Genomic DNA, 19,136 nt, shown 5'->3' with positions numbered 1-19,136 from the left:
GTACTAAGCGCAACTCCGGGCGTGCACCCGGGCGACATGGATGTGTGGGCTAGCGACCGCGAGCCAGCCGCCGTCGACTGGTCTGCCTCTTCCGCGTAGCTGACATCGCATGCACTTGCTTTTTCGCTGCCGGGTCCAGTCGCTCTGTCCCTCAAGTGCTTGTACTGCCCACCCTGTACCACGTCGTTGCAATCGGGAGGCGCCGAACGCTGCATCCGGCTCTCTCCCCGTGTTCGGAGCCATGATCACTTCTCCTACGCGTCTAGATCATGCCGATACACTGACCCTCGACCCTCGACGCCCCGCCCACACCACTCCTCCATCGCTTTGATAGACACTGTCGCGCGTGACGCGCTGGGCGGACCGCAGCGGAGTTGATGGAAAAGGTGTACAGCGCAGTCTTGGGAGTGAAAATACGCCGCGCATACCACCTGAATGTCCCTTAACAAGGAGCCATCTCTCTAATGGAATTTCTCAAAACCTGTACTACGAATGCGCAAGCTATAGTATGTCGGAAACTCTTTGTACGCGACGGCACGCTGACAATATACAGGGAGACTTTGAGGCTGTCGCATATCACGCCTTCTCAATCACCCGCACCACCACCCCCACCTCCTCGAGAACGCGAGACTGGAATGCTTCCGACGACATACGCGCAGTCGAAGCCGAGCTGCGACAGGACCTGCACCTTGTTGCGCAGGATGCCTCGCGACCGTGGCTGTGGCTGTTCAAGCCCACGACCGTCGATAAGATAGAGCCGAACGTCGACCTCCCAGAGCTCGACGGCTATCGCCTGCACAGTATGTCGCGCTCGCACCTTCCCAAAATTACGACTGACACGTGCTAGGCGAGCAGACAGGATGCACCAAGGCCATCGATCTAGCGCGCCCTCCCATGCGCCCGGGCAATCCCAACACGACTGCGACTTCGAACAATTCCCCATCGGCAACAGCACCACAAAGGGGTCTGCCTGCTGGCAGTGCGAGATCGTCACAGGGAAACAGCCAGGCCTCGGCATCTGATGCCCCTGCGCCGCCCGATTGCTTCACAGTCTATGAGCTCTTCACATCATCCGTCATTGCTCTCATCTCGTTCAACATCGTCAAAGATTGCAATGTGACTGCCTTGAACTTCCGCACGTTTGTTTCCAAGGCTTACAAGCAGATAGACGATGACGAGGATGAGATTGAACCACCAGACTGCGTACATCGCATTACAAGCATCAATGTACATTGGGCCAGCTCAGGCACGCTCCTCGTATCGACTTTCACTGACCAAAAGACTGATATTCGTTGCGTCGAGGACGTGTCAACGCAAGCTGGAGAGCAGTCTCTCGTTGGAAGATGTATCCGAGTGGCTCCGAATGGCCTGCTTGCGACAATAACGAGCCTTGAAGATCCGCTTGACTCCATCGTAGAGGAAATAAGCCTCCGTCATAGGAAACGCACTAGACTCACCACCCTAGAGCAGAGCATTGAGAACTGGAAGTCGAGTGTCAAGCGTTGGCTGGGCTGGAAGGGCTTTACTTTGCCTGACCTTGAGAAGAAAAGCTCATGGGTTAGAATTCGCATGACCTCAGTTAATAACCCTCTAGTTTCGAGCCCGGCTTTAGCAAGTCAGGATCGAGACGTTCTCTGGCCCAGAGCACTATGCTTCTTCCACGGATCAGAAGAACACGAGATGAAGTCTGCGGAGCCGGCTGGTGTGGCGGCAGCTGGAGGCCACAGTATGCTGAGATGGTACGAGACGCCAGAATCAACGGGCTTCAAGGATCCACTTGATGCCGCACAGGAGTGGTTTCTAGGAAAGCCGGATCGTGACAAGATTCTTGAAGCGAGACGAAAAGCGAAGAAGGCTGAAGAGGACGCTGCCCGTCTCAAGGACGAACAACAGAACATGGTCGCGTCATCACCTGTAAACGCTCGTGGTGCCTACGGGGACCTGCATCCTGCAGGTGGTGTCTACCCCACACCTCCGGATGGGGTTGTTCCCGGAACTGCAGTCTCCCATAGCGACACACCGAGTGTGTCCGGCACGGTCTCCAACGTCATCCTAGCACCCGGAGGCAGCAACCCTGCCATCAATCTCTCCGCTCCACAAGACGACACCAAGATGGAAGATCAACAGACGCCTTTGACGTCACCCGCCGCACCTGCGCCAGACAACTTCAACACCTCTGGTGGAAACGATGATCTTTTCGGCGACGATATGGACGAAGATGGATACGGAGGGGATGGCATCAACGACACGGATTTCGACTTCTTTGACGGACCGGACGATAACGACATTGACATGATGGACGCACCTCAGCTGCCAAACACGAGCGTAGCACCTGCAAACGCATCACGAAAGCCTGAGTCTCAAGTCGCTGTCGAACCCAAGACCGAAGAAGACACATCTGACCCTTTCGCTGCACTCGAAAGTGCCTTGGATACGGCTTCCGAGCCTCCCGTGGGCGTGAAGAAAGAAGACAAAGGCAAACAGCCTATGGTCGTGGAAGAACCGCCGGACGAAAGCGTCGACCAGCTTGAGGAGAAAACTGCCGTCCCAACACCAAGAGCAAAAGTGTCATTCTCCAAGGAGCCAACTCCACCACTAAGCCCGAGCGCTGTTTCCAAGGCACTACAGCCATCTCCGCCAAACAAGAAGACATCGCGTGCTCGATCGACTCAACCCACGGATACCCCACACGATACACACTTCAGCCCGGTGGCTTTCAGTCGCAAAATGAGCATGTCTGACGCCAAGTATCAGGATGGACGGTTCAGCACAAATCACTCTGTAGAACATGGCCGTAACAGTATCTCCAGCCCCAGTCCTGGTGCTGGGGCCACCGTCACCCAGACAAAAGGTCTGAGAGATATACCCCTACTTTCGAAGCTTCGTATCACTGTAGGAGCCGCGTCTACGCATCAGATACCAGAAATAGCATCTTTGGCTCGAGCAGCTAGCGAAGACTCGGACTCTAGTGAGACATCAGACGAATCCGATGAAGACTCTGGAGAAGAAGAGGAGGTGGAAGCGACGCCCACAGCTACCATAGGCGGCCTAGTCATGCCTGCGAAGAGGAAATTACAGAGCGAGGGCAACGCCACGCCGCTTTCGGTGACGTCGTTCGCTGACTCAATAGGAGGTGATTGGCAAGATTTGCACGGTCTTCAACTTGATGAGTCAAACCTGAACAATTTCGAGCCAAGCTTATGGGATTGGTCTTTGGTCCATTTCCCGTCTCCAGTGGAACGACACTTAGCTGGCGCGCGTTACAGTCTACCTACCCTACAGACAAACCCAGCGCAAATGCCCGACACACCCACCTCTCAGCCTGAGATGAGTTACGAAGTATCAGAAGAAAAGCCCTTGAGTGCCAAAGACAGCATCTCAATTACACAGATTGTGACAGACCAGATTGTGTCTGCAACTCTGGATCTGTTGGGAGAGGATGTACCCTTCGAAAAAGAATCCGGAAGTGATGAGATGGCAGAGACGCGCTGGCAGGCTGTCATCAAAGAGCTCTTCCCAGCAGCCGAGCATTGTGACCTACCTACACTTGCGGGCGTGCACGAGGTCTTCCAGGACTATGCTGCCCTGGCAAAAGCGCAGCAGAGGCCACCTGCACGGAAGAGTGATGGCCCGGCAGTTACCGGGAGCCACATGTACCAGATCAACGCACCCTTCTTGAGGGTACGCCGTGCGGAGACGCATTGGGATTTGCTTCCACCAGCAGTAGCGTTCTGGGAGCCTTTGGGATTATCACCCATCAGTCCTCCCAAGAATATCGTTACATTCTGCGTATACCCTCATAGCGATTCTCTTCGACCATGCCTTGAGAACTTCCTGCTCAACCTTCAGCTTGCTTACGACAGCTGCAAGCTCGGTTCACACTCTCGCGTCGAGACGGTTGTCGAGTTTGAAGGGGGCCTTGTGCCTGTGAGGGCCAGCTCGTCTATCACACCGTCGGAGACATTCAAGCTCCTTAGAGAGACCTGCGTCCAGCTCGGTAAGCTTCTCGCCATACAACATGCGAAGATACGGGAGCAACAGGATTCAAAGATCGATGCATTCGTCATTTACATGATTGATCCTTTCGGTGGTCCGTCTGCGCTCTGGGAACTGTGCTCGGCCTTCTGGGCGCTCTTCCAAGCGTATGGTCAAGGAACACCAGGACGTCCAGATCAGCCCCAGAAGCCGGATCTGGTGCTCCAGGTCATACCTATCAAGTACATCGCTTCATTCGACGCCCCCGTTATCCTGGATCCGGCTACTTACTTCAGTCTTGCTCGAGAGGTTTACGATCGATGCCCGCCGAGTGCACCTAATAGCGACAAGACATCTCTCAGCATATATGCGGCACCTGCTTTCCATCTCGAGGAGACGCTTCCACGCAATATACCCTTCAAGCTTATCCCCGAGCCAGCGCAGGATCTGCTCCGAGAGAATACCTATATGCACCTTGCGTACGCGATCAGTCTCGATGGCACTTGGGTGACAGCAGCTTGGACCGACAGCTGTGGCAAGTCTCAAGCCGTTGTCTCGTATCATCTAGGCACTCGCGTGTTCAGAGAGGTCGCAAAAGAGATTTGGCAGACGACTATCGAGATCTTACAATCACGACGAGTCAACTGGCGTGTTTGCATTGCCAAAGCCGGAGTTCTGGAAAGAGAGGAATTGGAGACATGGGTCTACTTGATCTCGTGTCCGACACAGATCAATGTGTTCGTCACATTACTCACAGCAGTAGATGCAGATCCACCGTACAAGTTCATACCTACGATGGCTGCCCCAAGCACAACCACCGGCGGCGGCGCAAGCCCTCCAGACTCCACCTCCCAAGCCGGCGTCTCCCCGTCCGATCCAGGACCAGGTCTAACACCCGCTGCAACACCCTCGGCCGACCCCTCCGCCACAGACCCAACAGCGGATCCAGAAGCCAGATTAGTCGACGTGACAGACGAAACCTGGGGCGTAATCCTCGCCCACCGCCTCCACAACACCCACTCGACAACGCAATTCAGCCCCGCCCTAATCTCAGGCCTCCTCGTCAAACGCGGCGAAACCCCCCAAACAACCAATAGCATCTCACACCCCATCCCCGACCCAGAATCCGGTCCCATCGTCATAGCCGTAAACTTCCTCTGGATCGGCGCCGTAGGCTCCACCCGCGCTGCTTCCTCCCCCTTCCCACCCTCTTCCAGCACCAGCACCAGCAGTGGTAGTAGTTCCGCCTCTTCTGACCTTCCCAGTCCAGGCGGTGCTGGCCTGCCTAATCCATACGCTAGTAATCCGGGTACGCCTCAGAGTCCGGGTCCAGGGCAGGATCCTGCTCAAAGGAGTACGACGAGTCTTATGTGGACGCCTACGCCGCAGACGAGGACGACGGCTGAGGGGTTGTTGAAGGAGGTGCTGGGGCAGTTTAGGGCGTTGGGTGTTTTGGCGAAGTTGAGGGGGATGAGGGGCACGCGGAATGGGACGGTGCCTTGGCATGTTGTTGCTGCTAAGAGGGGGGTTGAGGGGTTGAGTCGGATTGGTGGGGCGGCTTGAGAGGTGTTTTGCTTATGTAGTTTCTGTTTAAAGGTGTTCAGGATGGATTTCGAGATATTGGGTTGATCACGGCGTTGTTGGTTTTCGGGAATCCTTTATGAAGAGATGGATCTACCATTGTATTAGTTTTCGCAATGTTGTCACGCCTAGTATCAACGCGTTCTGGATAGCCTAGTGTAGTCATAGTCATTTCATATTCAGTAACATCATATCCTCCAAGTGGTAATGGTATCAACCCCACTATCCCTCGATCCCCAAATGATCAACCTTTTCCACTTTCTTCCCCTGCTTCTGTTCCTGCGTCGTCCCACTCTCCTTCGCTTTCAAACTACTCTGCTGTGCATTCCCCGCTGCGTATGCACTTCCTCTGCCGCCGGCTGCTGCGCTCGCGGTGCCTACATAAAACCGATTAGTAAGACTGGAGGCAAATAACGAGGTCATCAAAGAGGGGTTGAGTGAAGGATCCGCTGGGTATATTGGGAGATTTGATTGGTGGGATAGGATAGGATGGATGGGTGCTTACCTTTATCGTGCTTGTCTTCAGTAGTCGTACTCGACCCATCAGCATTCTGATGCGTAGTTTTCTTCTGCTTGGAAGAGAAGGCGCCGGAGAGGGCGCCGAAGAGGTTGAGGTTTAGACCGGCCTTTTACGCTCTGTTAGCACATGTTTATAATACGATCCATACTGCACGTATACCCATCTACTCATCCACTAGTGGCAGTATATTGAACAGTACTATAGGTGATTTCGTGTGATATGGAATGAGGGAAATGGAAAGGGAATGGATATATGAATGGACATGGAGAACATACAGAAGCATTCGCACTAGCATGATGTTCCTGCACTTCTCTGCTGCCTGCGCCCTGACGCTGCTGTTGAACTTGTTGGGACGAAGTGTCTTGTTTGGATACCGCTTGTGTCATCTTGAGAGACTACCCGCACTGTCTTCTTCAGTTGTTGCTAGAACGTGGATGTGGTATTGGTGCGTGTAACGGGTATCGTGGCTTGCAAATCAAGACGTGCAGTTTTACTGAAAATTTGAGAAAGAGGAATCAAGGAGGTTGGTTACGAATGAGTCTCCGCGGATGAAAGTGGTACGCATGCTTTGTATGCATGGCCGCGTGCCTTGGTGGTGAAGGTTTGGGTGTATGACGTCATGGGCTGGATTGGGAGTGAGGCTGGGGTGGGGAGCAGGTTTTGGTGTGAACGCGCGCAGAGTCTAGGATTAACTGCAGGGGTTCAACGTCCTAGGGATACGGAGGATATGTGTGTGCTTGTCCGTGTCGCATGTTGTTGTTAATGTGGATCATTCATGGATACAGGTGATGTAGCAGCTGCACGATTGTGGAAAAGAAAGGATAGTCATTCAACGTAGTACATTCAATAAACTCCGCGCTTCGTATCCATCGTCATCATCAAGTCGCGCACCCCAGAACCTACATCAAGAAGGACCGAACGACGACCTTCCACCCTAAGACACAACCAGCCGAGTTTATGTCAGATCCAACATCTCAACAGCACTCTCGCGCCACTTCCGTCTCTCCTTGCCCTTGAGCACAAGTCTTGCTTCAACATCTCTTGTCTTCTCCGGACTATCGACATCTACATAAGTCCATGCGCCTACTACACTCTTCCGCAGGACAATTGCGCGTTTCTTCTTCTCTCGCGCTTTCCATGCTGCTGGCGGGGAGGTGCGAGAGGGCGGCTGTGGTGATGGGGATTTGTGATCGCGTGGTGAGCGGCGGATGGACGAGGGTGAGGTCGAGGTTGGTGGAGGGGATACAGGGTCAGGTGCTGTCGGTGCTGGGGCGTGCTCAACTACGGGAGATGACAGTTCTGTAAGGTCAAGCGTTTCGACATTTGGTGATGCGGATCGTGCTCTCATTGCGATGGGTTCTGGTGATGTGAGGTCAAGAGTATCAGCCGTTGGTGATTCTGATCTTGGTTTTGCTGCAACAAGCTGTGGTGATGTGAGATCGAGGGAGTCGACATCAGGAGGCGCGGACATGGTTTTGCTGAGACGAGGTGAAGTGCGGCGAGGTCGAGATGGGCCAAATACGTCTCTTATACTCTTCTTCTTGTTGGATGTGGAAGCTGTTGATGATGCCGAGTTTGTAGATGTATGTGATGCGTTCGATGAAATCGATGTTAATGGCGGGCGTGTCGTATCTGTCTTCGAAGTTGGTAGTGCGCTAGTACTGGCGCTATGTTGATGTCGCGTTTCCCGTACCGGCGAGGAAAGCGTCAAGTCCAGCGAGTCAACTTCTTCTGACAAGGAGCGAAGTTGGGGTGGTGGCGCTGCATTGAGTGCTGGAGTCACACCCCGTCGCTTGGTCGGCGTCACTGATGCTCGCCATGCATCTAACGTCGACTGCTTTGACTTGCTAGGAGACAAGGCTAGAGAAGTATCACGAGACGCTGTCGTAGCTGGTCCGTCCTTAGTCCTTCGTGTTCTCGCCTTCTTCGCGGGTAATTGTGAGGGTGAGGGATGGGCAGGCGAATCTACCAAGTCTAATGTCTCTATCGTGTTCAGAAGAGGAGGCGTCGATGGTCGTTCAGGAACCGCATTGACGTCAGCAGGAAGTGTTTTGGAGCGTTGAATCGGGGCTCGTCTTCTCCGCTTGCTCACACTTGGAGGCAGATCTGCAATAGGGGGAGACACCGACTTCTCGCGTTCAGGTGGTGGCGGCTGTACAATATCCCGAATCCTTACTGGCGAGGAAGAGAGAAGGTCAATTACATCGTCTTGTTGTAGCGCAGACTGTGGGATAGGTCCAGGGACCTCAGCGACCTTGTCCTGTGTCTTTGCGAGAGCTCGCGAGAGCTTTGAGCCCGGTTTCGTTACCTTGGCGAAGGTTTCGATGCGGGCCTGCGGTTGATCGCCGGCTGTTTTCGTCCGCCTGGGAGCAGCCTTGGCCTTTGGTGCAGCTTTGCCAGGCTCTTGCGCAGTTACTGCTCGCTTAGGCTTCAGTTTCGTCTGTCGCCCGGCTTCCCAATCTTCAACCATGAGCGGCACACCAACCTTGACGAAAGTCTCCATCACCCAGATTCTCGCAGCTTTCTCTGGGTCAAACTTCGTAGGTCCACGCTTCTTAGGGCCTTCATCTTCCAGATCTTCATCATCGAGTTCTGCATCACCGCCGGCTTGCTGAGAACTAGGTGGTACTTCCACATCGTCGTCCGGATCCTCCTGACTAAGATCGATCTTGACAAGCTCTATGGGCGTGAAGCTTACTCGCAGTTCTGTACAGTTGTCTGTGACGGAATGTTGTCGCTTGCCGTGTAAGCCTTTGATGAGAAGAGCTTCGTCCTCTTGTACCGCCTGGATGTTGTTCGTAGGTAATCGATCGAGGTTTCCAGCGCGTATACGTAGCTGGCGCACAACCATCGAAGGCGCTAAACTGCGGATGAAGTGCTTTGCGCCTTCAAGCTTGACCCAGTCGAACGCATCGTGTGTAAACTCGCGTAAGCCCGAGAAATCCAGCTCCTGATCCCACTTGATCGATCGCCGCAGTTTATCCAATCCAGCTTGATTCGAAATGGCTGGGTGTGTGTAGTATCCAAGGATGTCCAAACGCGGAAAGTCGTCTGGGATCTTCAGTGCACCGTGTTTCCGTTTGAAGTGCTTGCTCTCGTTCGTCTTCAGCTCGTGCTGCAGTCTTTCTCGCCACTGGGACATGGCTCTGGCATCGTTCTTCGGGATCTTGCACAAATCGGCGCCAAAGCCTGCCTTCGCAGCCTCGCATGCTGTCTTTGGGCCGCATCCAGGTATACCCTCAGGGACGTAATCTCCTCCACTCATCAGCGCGACCAATATCATGCCCTCGCGATCCAGCCCCGACGGCCCGTTCTTTGTTTCAACCGCATCGTATACGTTGACGTGTGTTGGCGTCTTTCCCGTCTTCTCCGGTGACCAGTTGCGTATCGTGATGCCACTTCCAAACATGAGCGTGTCGACATCTTCACTCAAAACCGCATCCACTATTCCCTCTCGCTGGAGTAGCGCGCACTCCGCCTCAGCTTCACCAGGCGCAAGATGTATCGGATATCCAAATTGCTTTAACAACTGCTTTGCGAGAAATTCGGGGATAGAGGCGACGTTGGGGCCGGTGCGTTTGTTGCGCTTGAAGGGCGGCTTGTTTGGTCCATCGAAGACGAAGACGGGGTGAATCGCGAGCGAGATGAGGCGAAGGAGGCGATAATAGAAGGTGCGCAACGCCGGGTTGGTGCCGCCTGTTCACAGTCAGCACAGCGCAAGCATGTACGTGATGCCAAAGCTCTACCTTTGCTAGCTTGTATCTGGAAAAGCCATATTGATGTGTCGATAGCAATGCGCAGAGGCCGTCCGGTCTCTTCGAACTTTTCGACAGCGAGCTTTGACAGGGCTACGCGCTTTCCAGGGCCGATCTCCTTGTAGATACTGCGCGAATCAGTATAGAAAGCGAACAGAAAGACTGCACAACTCACCCATGAATACCCATCGCGCCTCCATAGTCTGCACTCGGTCGTCTCGCCGGCTGCCTTGTTGGTGGTGTCGCGCGTAGCAGCGCGTGATAAGATAGTTGCTAGGGCGACAGCGCGTGGCCCGTCCCGCATTCTGACGGATGCCGCACGTTTGTTCCCCACCCACATGCATTCCTCTCGCACTAACAACCAAGACACCCCTCCGACCCTTCTAAGACATGGCGCCCCGCGGCCGAAGCGCAACGGCAGGCGACGATGCCCACAGCGATCGCAGCTACGACTCGAGCCCGGATCCGCTGGCCCTCTCCTTCGACAACACCATCACGTCCGCCCGCAAGCCCAGGCCGCGTGACTCGATGGCGGGCAGCTCACCGACCAAGCAGAACCGCAGACTCGAGGCCTCGGAGATGATGTTCTCCTCGCCCACCAAGTCGATGATCATGAGCACACCACGCGGCGGTGGTGCGAGCCCCTGGCGCATCAAGGTCACCGTTCAGGCTGAACCCGGAAGCGACAACGTCGACCCATCCCCGTCCGTGAAGCGAGTAACCACGAGAACGAAGACGACGACGGTGCCATTGAAGGATCACGATACTTCGTCTCCTGTCAAACGCCCCCGCGGACGCCCCCGAAAGTCTGACGTGGGAGCCACTCCTAAACCAAAGCGAAAGGGAACACCAGTCAAGAGGCGCGCACGATCCGGATCACGCGAGTTAAATATGAAGGGTGGAGAGTCAAGCGCAGCCGATGTGGACACCGATGTGCCGCCAAAGAAGCGGAGAGGCCGGCCCAGGAAGGTCGTCGCTGTGGCCGAGGATTCAGGGACACGAGAAGGGTCGGTGCAAGATACTACGCCTGTGCTTCCTTCGAGTTCAAAGTCCGGAGTCTCAAAAAAGAGCGCGCATTTCGCAGATCTCCCCGGCCCCACTACCGAGACCATGAGCGATGCGCTGATGGAGGCTGAGGAATTGCCCAACTTGAGCTCACCGATACAGAGGAGCATGAGGCAGGATTTGCGAACACGCAAGGGTACCCCACACGCGAATAAAGTGGTACTGATGGAGTCCGACGAGCACGAAGAGGAGGGAAGCGATGTGCTTACGCCGACCAGTGGAGACGACGCAGAGCCTATACAGCCCGAGGATCTCGATTTCTCGGAAGACGGCCATGCCAGCCTCCCGACACCCAGCGAAAGCTCTGCCCATGCGAGCGATGCCGAAGATGATCAGGCTCAAGCCTTCGAATCCGACGATCGAGATACCGCAGATGCTGCTTTTGACGAGGGGACTATGAGGATGCGAGACGACACAGTTGGCAACGAGAGCTTCACCATGATTTCCCTTGATACGCTGCTTAGTAACGGACCACGGAGTACGCGCAAGCCTGCAGATACACAGAACACCACAGCGCCAGCCGTCAGATCATCACTGAGAAACGAATATTCTGAGCTAAATACAGCTACAATGCACAATGCTGGACCATCGACTAGTGGAGAGCCATCACCTCCATCCCAGACCTTCACAGCACCCTCGGGCCCTACACGGCCAAAGCTATCACGTTTCGTGACACCTGTCATAGATGCCGACGTCCCATCAGCGCCGCCCGCTATAGAGCCTAGTCCACCCAAAGCTCAAACACCGACGCTCGGCCGTGTAGTTACCGCTGGCGTAGCTTTACAAGGCTTGTTGGATCCCACTCGTCTTTCGTCTACGCCCGAACCTCCTCAACAAGCACTCGACAAGAAGCGGGACGAGCTTGATGATCTGTTCCGGGGGTTCAGCGAGGGCACGCGGAAAGAGCTTCAAGCGGGCTTACGTCTCGGTGAGCAGCTCGCGGGCCAGCCATATGAAGAGAGTGCACCCGCTCCATCAAGTCCCATCAAAAGCAATCCTACGATAGCTCCCAAACAAGGTGTGTTCCGAACGCATCGAAAACGTCAGTCACGTCTTCTTACTCCCGAAGACCAGGATCATGCCGTCTCACCGGTGGAGCCAACCGTCGCAGCGGAGGAGGTGCAATACCCGGTCCTGGATGTTGAAGAGGAGAGCGCACCGGTGAGCCCTGCAAGGAGTGAGGGTCAGATGAGCTGGCGGGCCGACACACCCCCTGCGAAACGAACTGGCTTGGCACAAAGAGATGTTGAGATGGAAGAACCCCGACAGGATCATGCTGCAGAACAGGCAGACAAACCTGCCCAATGGGATGACTTCGCTGACATCTGGCAAGAAGAGGCCAGTCGTTCGGTGGTCTCAGTTGAGGAAGAGGAAGCGACTATACAGAAGAAAGCCCCTGTGGAGGAAGAGAAGTCACTCCGTGACGTCTTCACTGAGGACATTCCCACCAAATCGGCTGCAAGGACCTGGCGTCGTAGAAAGGCGAATGATGCTCTTTACAATAAGCAAGTTGAGTTACAGCGAGAACCGAGCCCTGCCAAGGCGGAACCTGCAGTTACAGAACAACCCGAAGATGACGAAGACGAAGACGAGGAAGAACAGGATGAGCAGGATGAGGATGTCGTAACTCCACTGGAGGAAGACAAGCCGATCCAGATTGACGATGAGTCGAGTCCGGCAAGCGAGGCCAGTGATGACACCGGCATGTTCTTCCAGTCGAACATGCCCAACGTCTTCAATCAAAAGCGACCATCCCGTTTCGAACAACGGCGGCAACGAAGACAAGAGAGGGAGAAAATCAGCCTGTCTGAACTTCTAGATCAAGGTGAAAGCTTCGTTCCAGAGTCTTCGCCGCCGCCTATGGCAACAAAGAAGCCATCTCCGATAACAAAGACGAATCCTTTCATTGACACACCACCTCGCTTCCCTGCGCTCATGAGTTCACCAAAGAAGAGCAGTCCTTTGAGGCGAGAACTTCAAAGCGCCGACATCTCAACAAGCTCGGTGCAATTTGAGGAGTCTACGCTGCCAATCGCGCAAAGCTCTCCGTTCCATACCATCGTTGATGGCGATAGCAAAATCTCTGCAGCATCCGACCAACGACAATTCCGTGTAGAGATGGAGGGTAACACAGCTTCCACGATAGTCCGCGTGCGCGAGGAAGCGAATGAATATCTGGATGCCTACGAGCCGCAAGAGCGGACTTTGAACGACCTTACTGAGGTCACTGAGGAACCCAGTAGGATTGACCGCAGTCGACTTCCCTCAAGTCCGCCAAAGATGCAGCAACGGTTTCAGCAGAACTTATTATCTGCCCGCAAGCCTTCGCCGCTATCCCAGGCCTCGCACCAACCCGAAGAGGACCCCGCATCATCACCGCAACAATCGCCCGCGCGTTACAAAGGTCCCCAGGTCGTCGACGAGTCAATCGAAAGTTCCGTCAGCGAGGAGTCGCAAGCAAGCCCAGAAGCAAGCAGCCAACCTGCCACATCTCCACCCCAGCAACCACACCTCCTCGACCGCGTCAAATCTACCCTCACACGCCCCCCACCACCATCCCCCCACCCAATCCTCTCCCACCTACACCCCCTCCCCAAAATCGAACCCTGGACACGCACCCACTACAAAGCCCTCGACAAACTCTACACAGTCCACCTCAAACACCCCGCCCTCTTCTGCCCCTCCACCATCCCCCCAACCCGTCTCTCAGCCACAAACCACTCCCTCCTCCGCCAATTCCTCGCCCAAAACGGAAACCTGCCCTACGTCGGCGCCATCTTCCATGCCTGGGGCTACCAAATGGAGATGACGGAGGAGTTGGTTGTTATGTGCAGTGTGTTTATGCAGTTGCTTACGTTGGAGAATGAAGAAGAATATTTCGAGGTTACGAAAAGGAGGTTGCAGGTGGGCGATTGTGCGCCGGGGAGGGTTGGCGAGAGGATTACGGGGCAGGAGGTGCTTAGGAGGTGCGCGACTGTTGTTATGGGGGAGAGTGTTAGGAGGGATGAGAGGGAGGGGAGGAGTATTGATAGAAGTTTGGGGTTGGAGGTTGAGTGGCCGGTGGGGAGGCGGTGATGATTTTTTTGGTTGGTTGGGTTGGCGTTTTGAGGTCGGATTGGATGCGTGTATGAATGTTATGATACCTGTTTCTTACTCTTTGGATAGGTGGGGTTGGAGTTTGGGGGATGTTGAGATACCTCTATTTTGTCTTTTCGAATACTATTGAACTTTTCTCGAGATCGTGTAGCTGAAAGGTGGAAGAGTCAGTGATCTATGCTCCTGATCAGCAGTGTTCATGCGACACAGCATATGCATTACTTTGAGTTCAGATGCTTGTTATCAATTAAGTGTGCGGAGCTAAGCCAACAGGTCCCGATTAGAGAGACACCTTCTATCTAATTTACGTTCATGCGGATATATTTCTGCAACATCCTGTATCTGCTGCATCGAACCATGCAAGTCGAACAAGATTCGTTACAAGATCGTCTTGCACAACACATTGTACTTTACAGTTTTTTTCTTCATCGAGACAAGGACTGCAAAGATCTAAAGTGTGGGGTTTACATATCTGGCGTAGGACACGAAAATGCTCTGCAGGCCACAACACACCACCAAAAAAAAGACAAGAGCCAAAGTAAGTAGCTCGCTAGCACTACATCTATCTTCTCTTACCTATCTCCCATTTAATCAAGCAAAAATATTAGCAAAAAAGAAAGATCCGTAAAGGGCTCAACCGGGATTTGACTAACACGCGTTAGTGGTTGATACTTTGGTAATTCGAACACTGGAGACATACACCCGGGACCTCCTGCAGTTTGTGAAAGCTTTTCCCAAAGCAGGAATCATGCGACTAGCTGGTAGAGACATTAGTCGGGGTGTTTGACTTGAATGGGTGAAGTTGGGGAACTTACACCATTGAGCCGTGTTGGATGGTTTTGATGACTAATCGGGAATTTGCAATATATATAATGTTGTGACCAATTCCGGGGTGCCAGGGATTACATTGCTTGTACTGAGTATCTTGAATTACGGTGTGGGCGTTGGTTCAAAATTAGTTGTGGGTGGAGACGGTGGAGAGGGGCGGTCAGGACGAGACTCGTTTACATGCAGTGGCGGCTCAACAAGGTGGACAACCGCAGACTAATCACTATTATACGATTGAGAGCGTACTATATGTTTATTTGAAGAACATTATGAACTCGTGTAAACACCGATATCAAGTTAGGCTGTTGATTTGAAGTTTATTGAAGGTCTATCTTCGCTTTTCCGCTTATACAGAGAGCCTGACCCGTGAGCTACGACGGCGGCTATACGCGATTACGATTCGATACATTTAGAGCTCGCTCGCTTGCTTTTCGCTTTTGATAATGGTACAAAGGGAAACATGCCTGGAGAAGCGAGCATCAACATCTAATAACGTCCCGTTTACTTCATCTTCGCCTTCTGCCTCTTCTCCTGCAAATACCGCACTGTCTTGGAGAAGCCTGCAGTAAAAGGACCCTTTAAAGTCTGCACAGTGGAAGGCCACTTGACTGTCTGATTGATTGCCTTGGTGACCATCTGCGGGACGTCCTTCTCGCCCGCTATCCGCTTGTCAAAGTCGCCAGCAACCTGCTTCTTGAGAATGCCCCCAGAAGACTCGTCTTTGTTTGCATCCAGCATCTCCTGGTATTCGCGACCCGAGATGCCGAATTTGCCGCGGTATTGGAAGTATACCTTCTCACGGAACTTCTTTGGCAACCGCCTAATCATGGTAGCGCGCCTCTCGGGATCCATATCTTGCGACATTTTCTGATCGAGCGTCTGGTCCTCGATCCAACCCCTTGTGCGCACCACGGAATCGTCGGCGTAGAGTATGTTTGGTAGTGACAGTATGAGGTCGTGGTAGAGGTATCTGAAGTTCCGTATTTGGTGCGTGACGATATTGTCAATCTTCTTGGGGTTCTCGCTGCCATATTGCATTCGCGGATCGCCCTGATAGCTCAAGCCAGTGATTGTAGAGTATAGTTCCTTCTCGGTGAACGTCTGGGGTAGTAGGAGAAGCGCGCATCGTACGGCTGAGAGGAGATTACGTTGGTTCGCGACGCGGAGGTTGGGCTCTTCGTGGAGGATCTTGACGGGCTTGTGTAAGCGGCCGGCGAAGTAGAGGGTGTCCCAATCGGTGAGGTCGCGGAGGAGCGTTTCGTAGTTGACAACAGCGTACTTGATCATCGTTCCGTTCACTACAACATATGGATTAAAGTAGGCGCCTGCACCATACTTCTCCTGCACATGGCTGACGACGCCTGAGCCGAGCGACCCCAGGAAAGAATAGTGGTCTCGGTGCTCGCGCAGATTGAGCGAGTGGAAGTGCTGCGAGAACCGAGGTGTCAAGATAAAGTCTATCATCTTTCCGCCACCCTTCTGCCACTTAAGTATCGCCTCGGGCGCGTTCGGATGCGGTGATTCCGACGGGCGTGAAGCTGTCGCAGCTGACTGAGGGAAGACGCCGGAGCCATAGGCAAACGCATAGGTAACCGGTGGAAATTGCCGGAGTATGCCCCTCAATGATCGCTTGAACTCTTCATTCGTTTGTATCAGCTGGTTCTTCCCAAAGTCGCGTGGCAGCTGCGTGAAGTCGTCCAGCGAGGGAGGCTCATCTTCCCAGTCTGGGGGTAGCGATTGGAATGCATGTGGCTTGTCGGCGGGTACAGTTTTTTCGGAGGAGATGAAGCGACGATTGACATTAACCAGAGGCCTCCTGCACCACGCTATCCGGAATGCTGGTAGGCGTCGATACATCTTGTACAGAAGTGGATGCCTGAGGTTTCGCAAAGTGAGAGGGTGGATGACGTAAGCGGTTGCTTCCGTAACCAGCTTGGTGGATTTGATGTTTGGCTGGTCCCGCCTGCCGCGTCGTAAAGACGCGACTTCCTCTCATCCCACCCATCCCACCACACTCCACACCAGCAACTCTCAAAACTGCGTGTAACTCAGGCGCTACTCTTGTCAATTGAACAGAAATCACACAAGAACGCCCAAAAAGAAATTCGGCTACCCCCACAACAGCCAACACCATGGACGCCGCGCTGGCTTCATTCCAGGCGCGTCTCGCGACCTTTGGCGGAGCAGCGACGACCACAAAGACGCGACGCACGAGCAGCAGATCGAAAAAGGCAGGCACAAAGTCCAAAGCCGGCTGGCCATTGGCTTCACCAGCGGCACAAGATCTCGCGTACGCGGGTTTCGTATGGAGGCCCACTACCGCCAGCCCTGACAACGTCCAATGCTTCTCCTGCGAGTGCCAGCTCGACGGCTGGGAGGAATCAGACGTCCCCGCATATGAACACGCGACACATTCGCCGAGCTGCGGCTTCGCAGTAATCGCGTGCATTCGCCTGCGTTCTGGCGATCCAGGCAGAACTGAAGAAGACCCGACCTCGGACGCGATGGTCGCGGCGCGTCGCGACACGTTCGGCGACATGTGGCCTCTAGACCCCAACGCCGGCTACCCCTCAGTCGACCAGATGGTCGCCGCGGGATGGTTCTACGACCCCACAGACGAAACTCCCGATGGTGTCACATGTGCATACTGTGCTCGCGCACTCGACGCCTGGGACATTGGCGACGACCCAATGCAAGAGCACCGTAAACGCTCTCCCGACTGTCTCTTCTTCACATTGTCCGATATCTACAACCCGCCCATCCCCGCGCCAAAGAAGGGCAAACGCGCTTCAAAAGCCAAGGGTCGTTCAGCACGCTCGTCTACTGCATCCACCGCGAGCAAGAAGGCCACACGCGGCAAGAAGCATATCGATGACACTACCATGGAGGACAGCGAGCTGTCGGAGATGCCACAACCAGCACCTAAACGTGGCAAGAAACGCACAAGCGACACAATGGACATTACCCAAGTCTCAGAGGTCGTACAACCCGCTCCAAAGCGCGGCAAGAAGCGCATGAGCGACACTATGGACATTACCGAAGTCTCAGAGGCTGTACCCGCACCCAAGCGCGGCAAGAAGCGCATGAGCGATGCAATGGAGATCACTGAGATGTCAGAGGTCGCACAGCCAGCACCGAAGCGTGTTCGATCATCAAGCATTGAAAGCTTCCCCAGCGACTTGCCGGGCGGAACACCTAAGAAGACTCCGACTCATACCCAAGACCACGTCGCATCAGACTTCGACATGTCCAGCCTGCCAGGCGACCTGATGGTGGGAACACCTAAGAGGACCCCACCTCCTATGAGCGAGGCAGATGACAACAACGGTTGGGAGCCCGCCAATGTGGACATGCTCTTCGCGTCCCAGGGAGAGGCTCAGGGCCTGATGCAAGACATTCTCATCGACGCAGGTCTTGACAACATCGAGGCCGCTGGTTCAACACCCGAACAAATCTTCGACGCCGTCATGGCAAACCTCACAGACCACGAAAAGTCCATGACCATCGAGCAATGGGTCCTTTACAACGCCAAGCGGGGCGAGGAGAAGTTGCGCATGGCCTGCGAAAGGCAAATCATGGCATTCGAGGCTGAGGGCCAACGCGCCATGACGGTCTTGGAAGCCATTCCCACTATTTGATTTCCCCACGCGTTCGGTGAGGGTTGGAGTACTTCGGAGTTCGGTCGCTTATGATACCCCGGCATATGGACAGGCGTTTGGTTTTGTTGGTTTTTGAGATTGTTTCTGTTGTTGTGTTTTGGTTTTTTGGTTTTGTTGTGGCCGCATCCGCCCTCTTCTCTTTCCCTTGGGCATAAGGTGAACCTCACAGTTGTAGCCGCCCGCAAGGGCTGGCTCCTGTGGGGGGATCTGGTTAGCCTAGGGATGGGGCTGGGATAGGCGAGGCATTCTTGTTGTGGAGGACTCTTGTATGAGTGTTTATGATAGTCGTTTGCTTCTGTAACAATGCGAGATAGTTTAGCTATCATGCTCGTTGTGCTCCGTGGCTGTGTCATGTCCGTGCATTAAGAGGTGTGATTATACAAGGTTATTCGTCTGATATCCACTTTGCGCGACAGATTAGGTCACCTGCCAAAGCGCTTTGCCATGATCAATAAGAGTAACACTCACTGCTTAGTTAGCACATCATGTTGCCTGCACGTTCATGAAACGCAGATCAGTCATGTAAAAGTCCATTGTCTTCATCATCATCTCGTACAGTACAAAACAGGAAAATATAAGACTAAACAATCCAATCCAATCCAATCTCTGAGAGAAAGTGCGCTTCTTCCAGCGCTTTAGGTGCCAGCTGTAGCATAT

General features: G+C 53.9%; 6 protein-coding genes across 6 annotated transcripts; 3 read left to right on the top strand and 3 right to left on the bottom strand.

Annotated features, from left to right (window-relative positions):
- Positions 1-464: 464 nt before the first annotated feature.
- J4E88_003759 (uncharacterized protein) lies at positions 465-5,381 on the top strand (the record flags this gene model as incomplete). Its single annotated transcript, XM_049397407.1, has 4 exons — positions 465-506; positions 554-800; positions 848-5,284; positions 5,314-5,381. The coding sequence occupies 4 exons, from the start codon at positions 465-467 to the stop codon at positions 5,379-5,381; spliced, it is 4,794 nt and encodes a 1,597-aa protein (XP_049256795.1).
- A 397-nt stretch (positions 5,382-5,778) lies between these two features.
- J4E88_003758 (uncharacterized protein) lies at positions 5,779-6,462 on the bottom strand (the record flags this gene model as incomplete). The annotated part of the gene is made up of 3 exons (XM_049397406.1): positions 5,779-5,933; positions 6,062-6,182; positions 6,352-6,462. 3 exons carry the CDS (start codon positions 6,460-6,462, stop codon positions 5,779-5,781), a joined length of 387 nt encoding a protein of 128 aa, XP_049256794.1.
- A 569-nt stretch (positions 6,463-7,031) lies between these two features.
- On the bottom strand, positions 7,032-10,020 carry J4E88_003757 (uncharacterized protein; the record flags this gene model as incomplete). Its single annotated transcript, XM_049397405.1, has 5 exons — positions 7,032-7,499; positions 7,546-7,731; positions 7,770-9,772; positions 9,823-9,959; positions 10,007-10,020. The coding sequence occupies 5 exons, from the start codon at positions 10,018-10,020 to the stop codon at positions 7,032-7,034; spliced, it is 2,808 nt and encodes a 935-aa protein (XP_049256793.1).
- A 201-nt stretch (positions 10,021-10,221) lies between these two features.
- J4E88_003756 (uncharacterized protein) lies at positions 10,222-13,971 on the top strand (the record flags this gene model as incomplete). Its single annotated transcript, XM_049397404.1, has 1 exon — positions 10,222-13,971. One exon carries the CDS (start codon positions 10,222-10,224, stop codon positions 13,969-13,971), a length of 3,750 nt encoding a protein of 1,249 aa, XP_049256792.1.
- A 1,350-nt stretch (positions 13,972-15,321) lies between these two features.
- Positions 15,322-16,677, bottom strand: J4E88_003755 (uncharacterized protein; the record flags this gene model as incomplete). Its single annotated transcript, XM_049397403.1, has 1 exon — positions 15,322-16,677. The coding sequence occupies one exon, from the start codon at positions 16,675-16,677 to the stop codon at positions 15,322-15,324; it is 1,356 nt and encodes a 451-aa protein (XP_049256791.1).
- A 275-nt stretch (positions 16,678-16,952) lies between these two features.
- On the top strand, positions 16,953-18,458 carry J4E88_003754 (uncharacterized protein; the record flags this gene model as incomplete). Its single annotated transcript, XM_049397402.1, has 1 exon — positions 16,953-18,458. The coding sequence occupies one exon, from the start codon at positions 16,953-16,955 to the stop codon at positions 18,456-18,458; it is 1,506 nt and encodes a 501-aa protein (XP_049256790.1).
- Positions 18,459-19,136: the final 678 nt, after the last annotated feature.

This window comes from Alternaria novae-zelandiae (genome assembly GCF_023758075.1).
Source record: "Alternaria novae-zelandiae strain BMP 2774 chromosome Unknown scaffold_6, whole genome shotgun sequence".
NCBI classification, from domain to species: Eukaryota; Fungi; Ascomycota; class Dothideomycetes; order Pleosporales; family Pleosporaceae; genus Alternaria; species Alternaria novae-zelandiae.
This window is presented reverse-complemented; position numbering and strand designations above follow the sequence as displayed.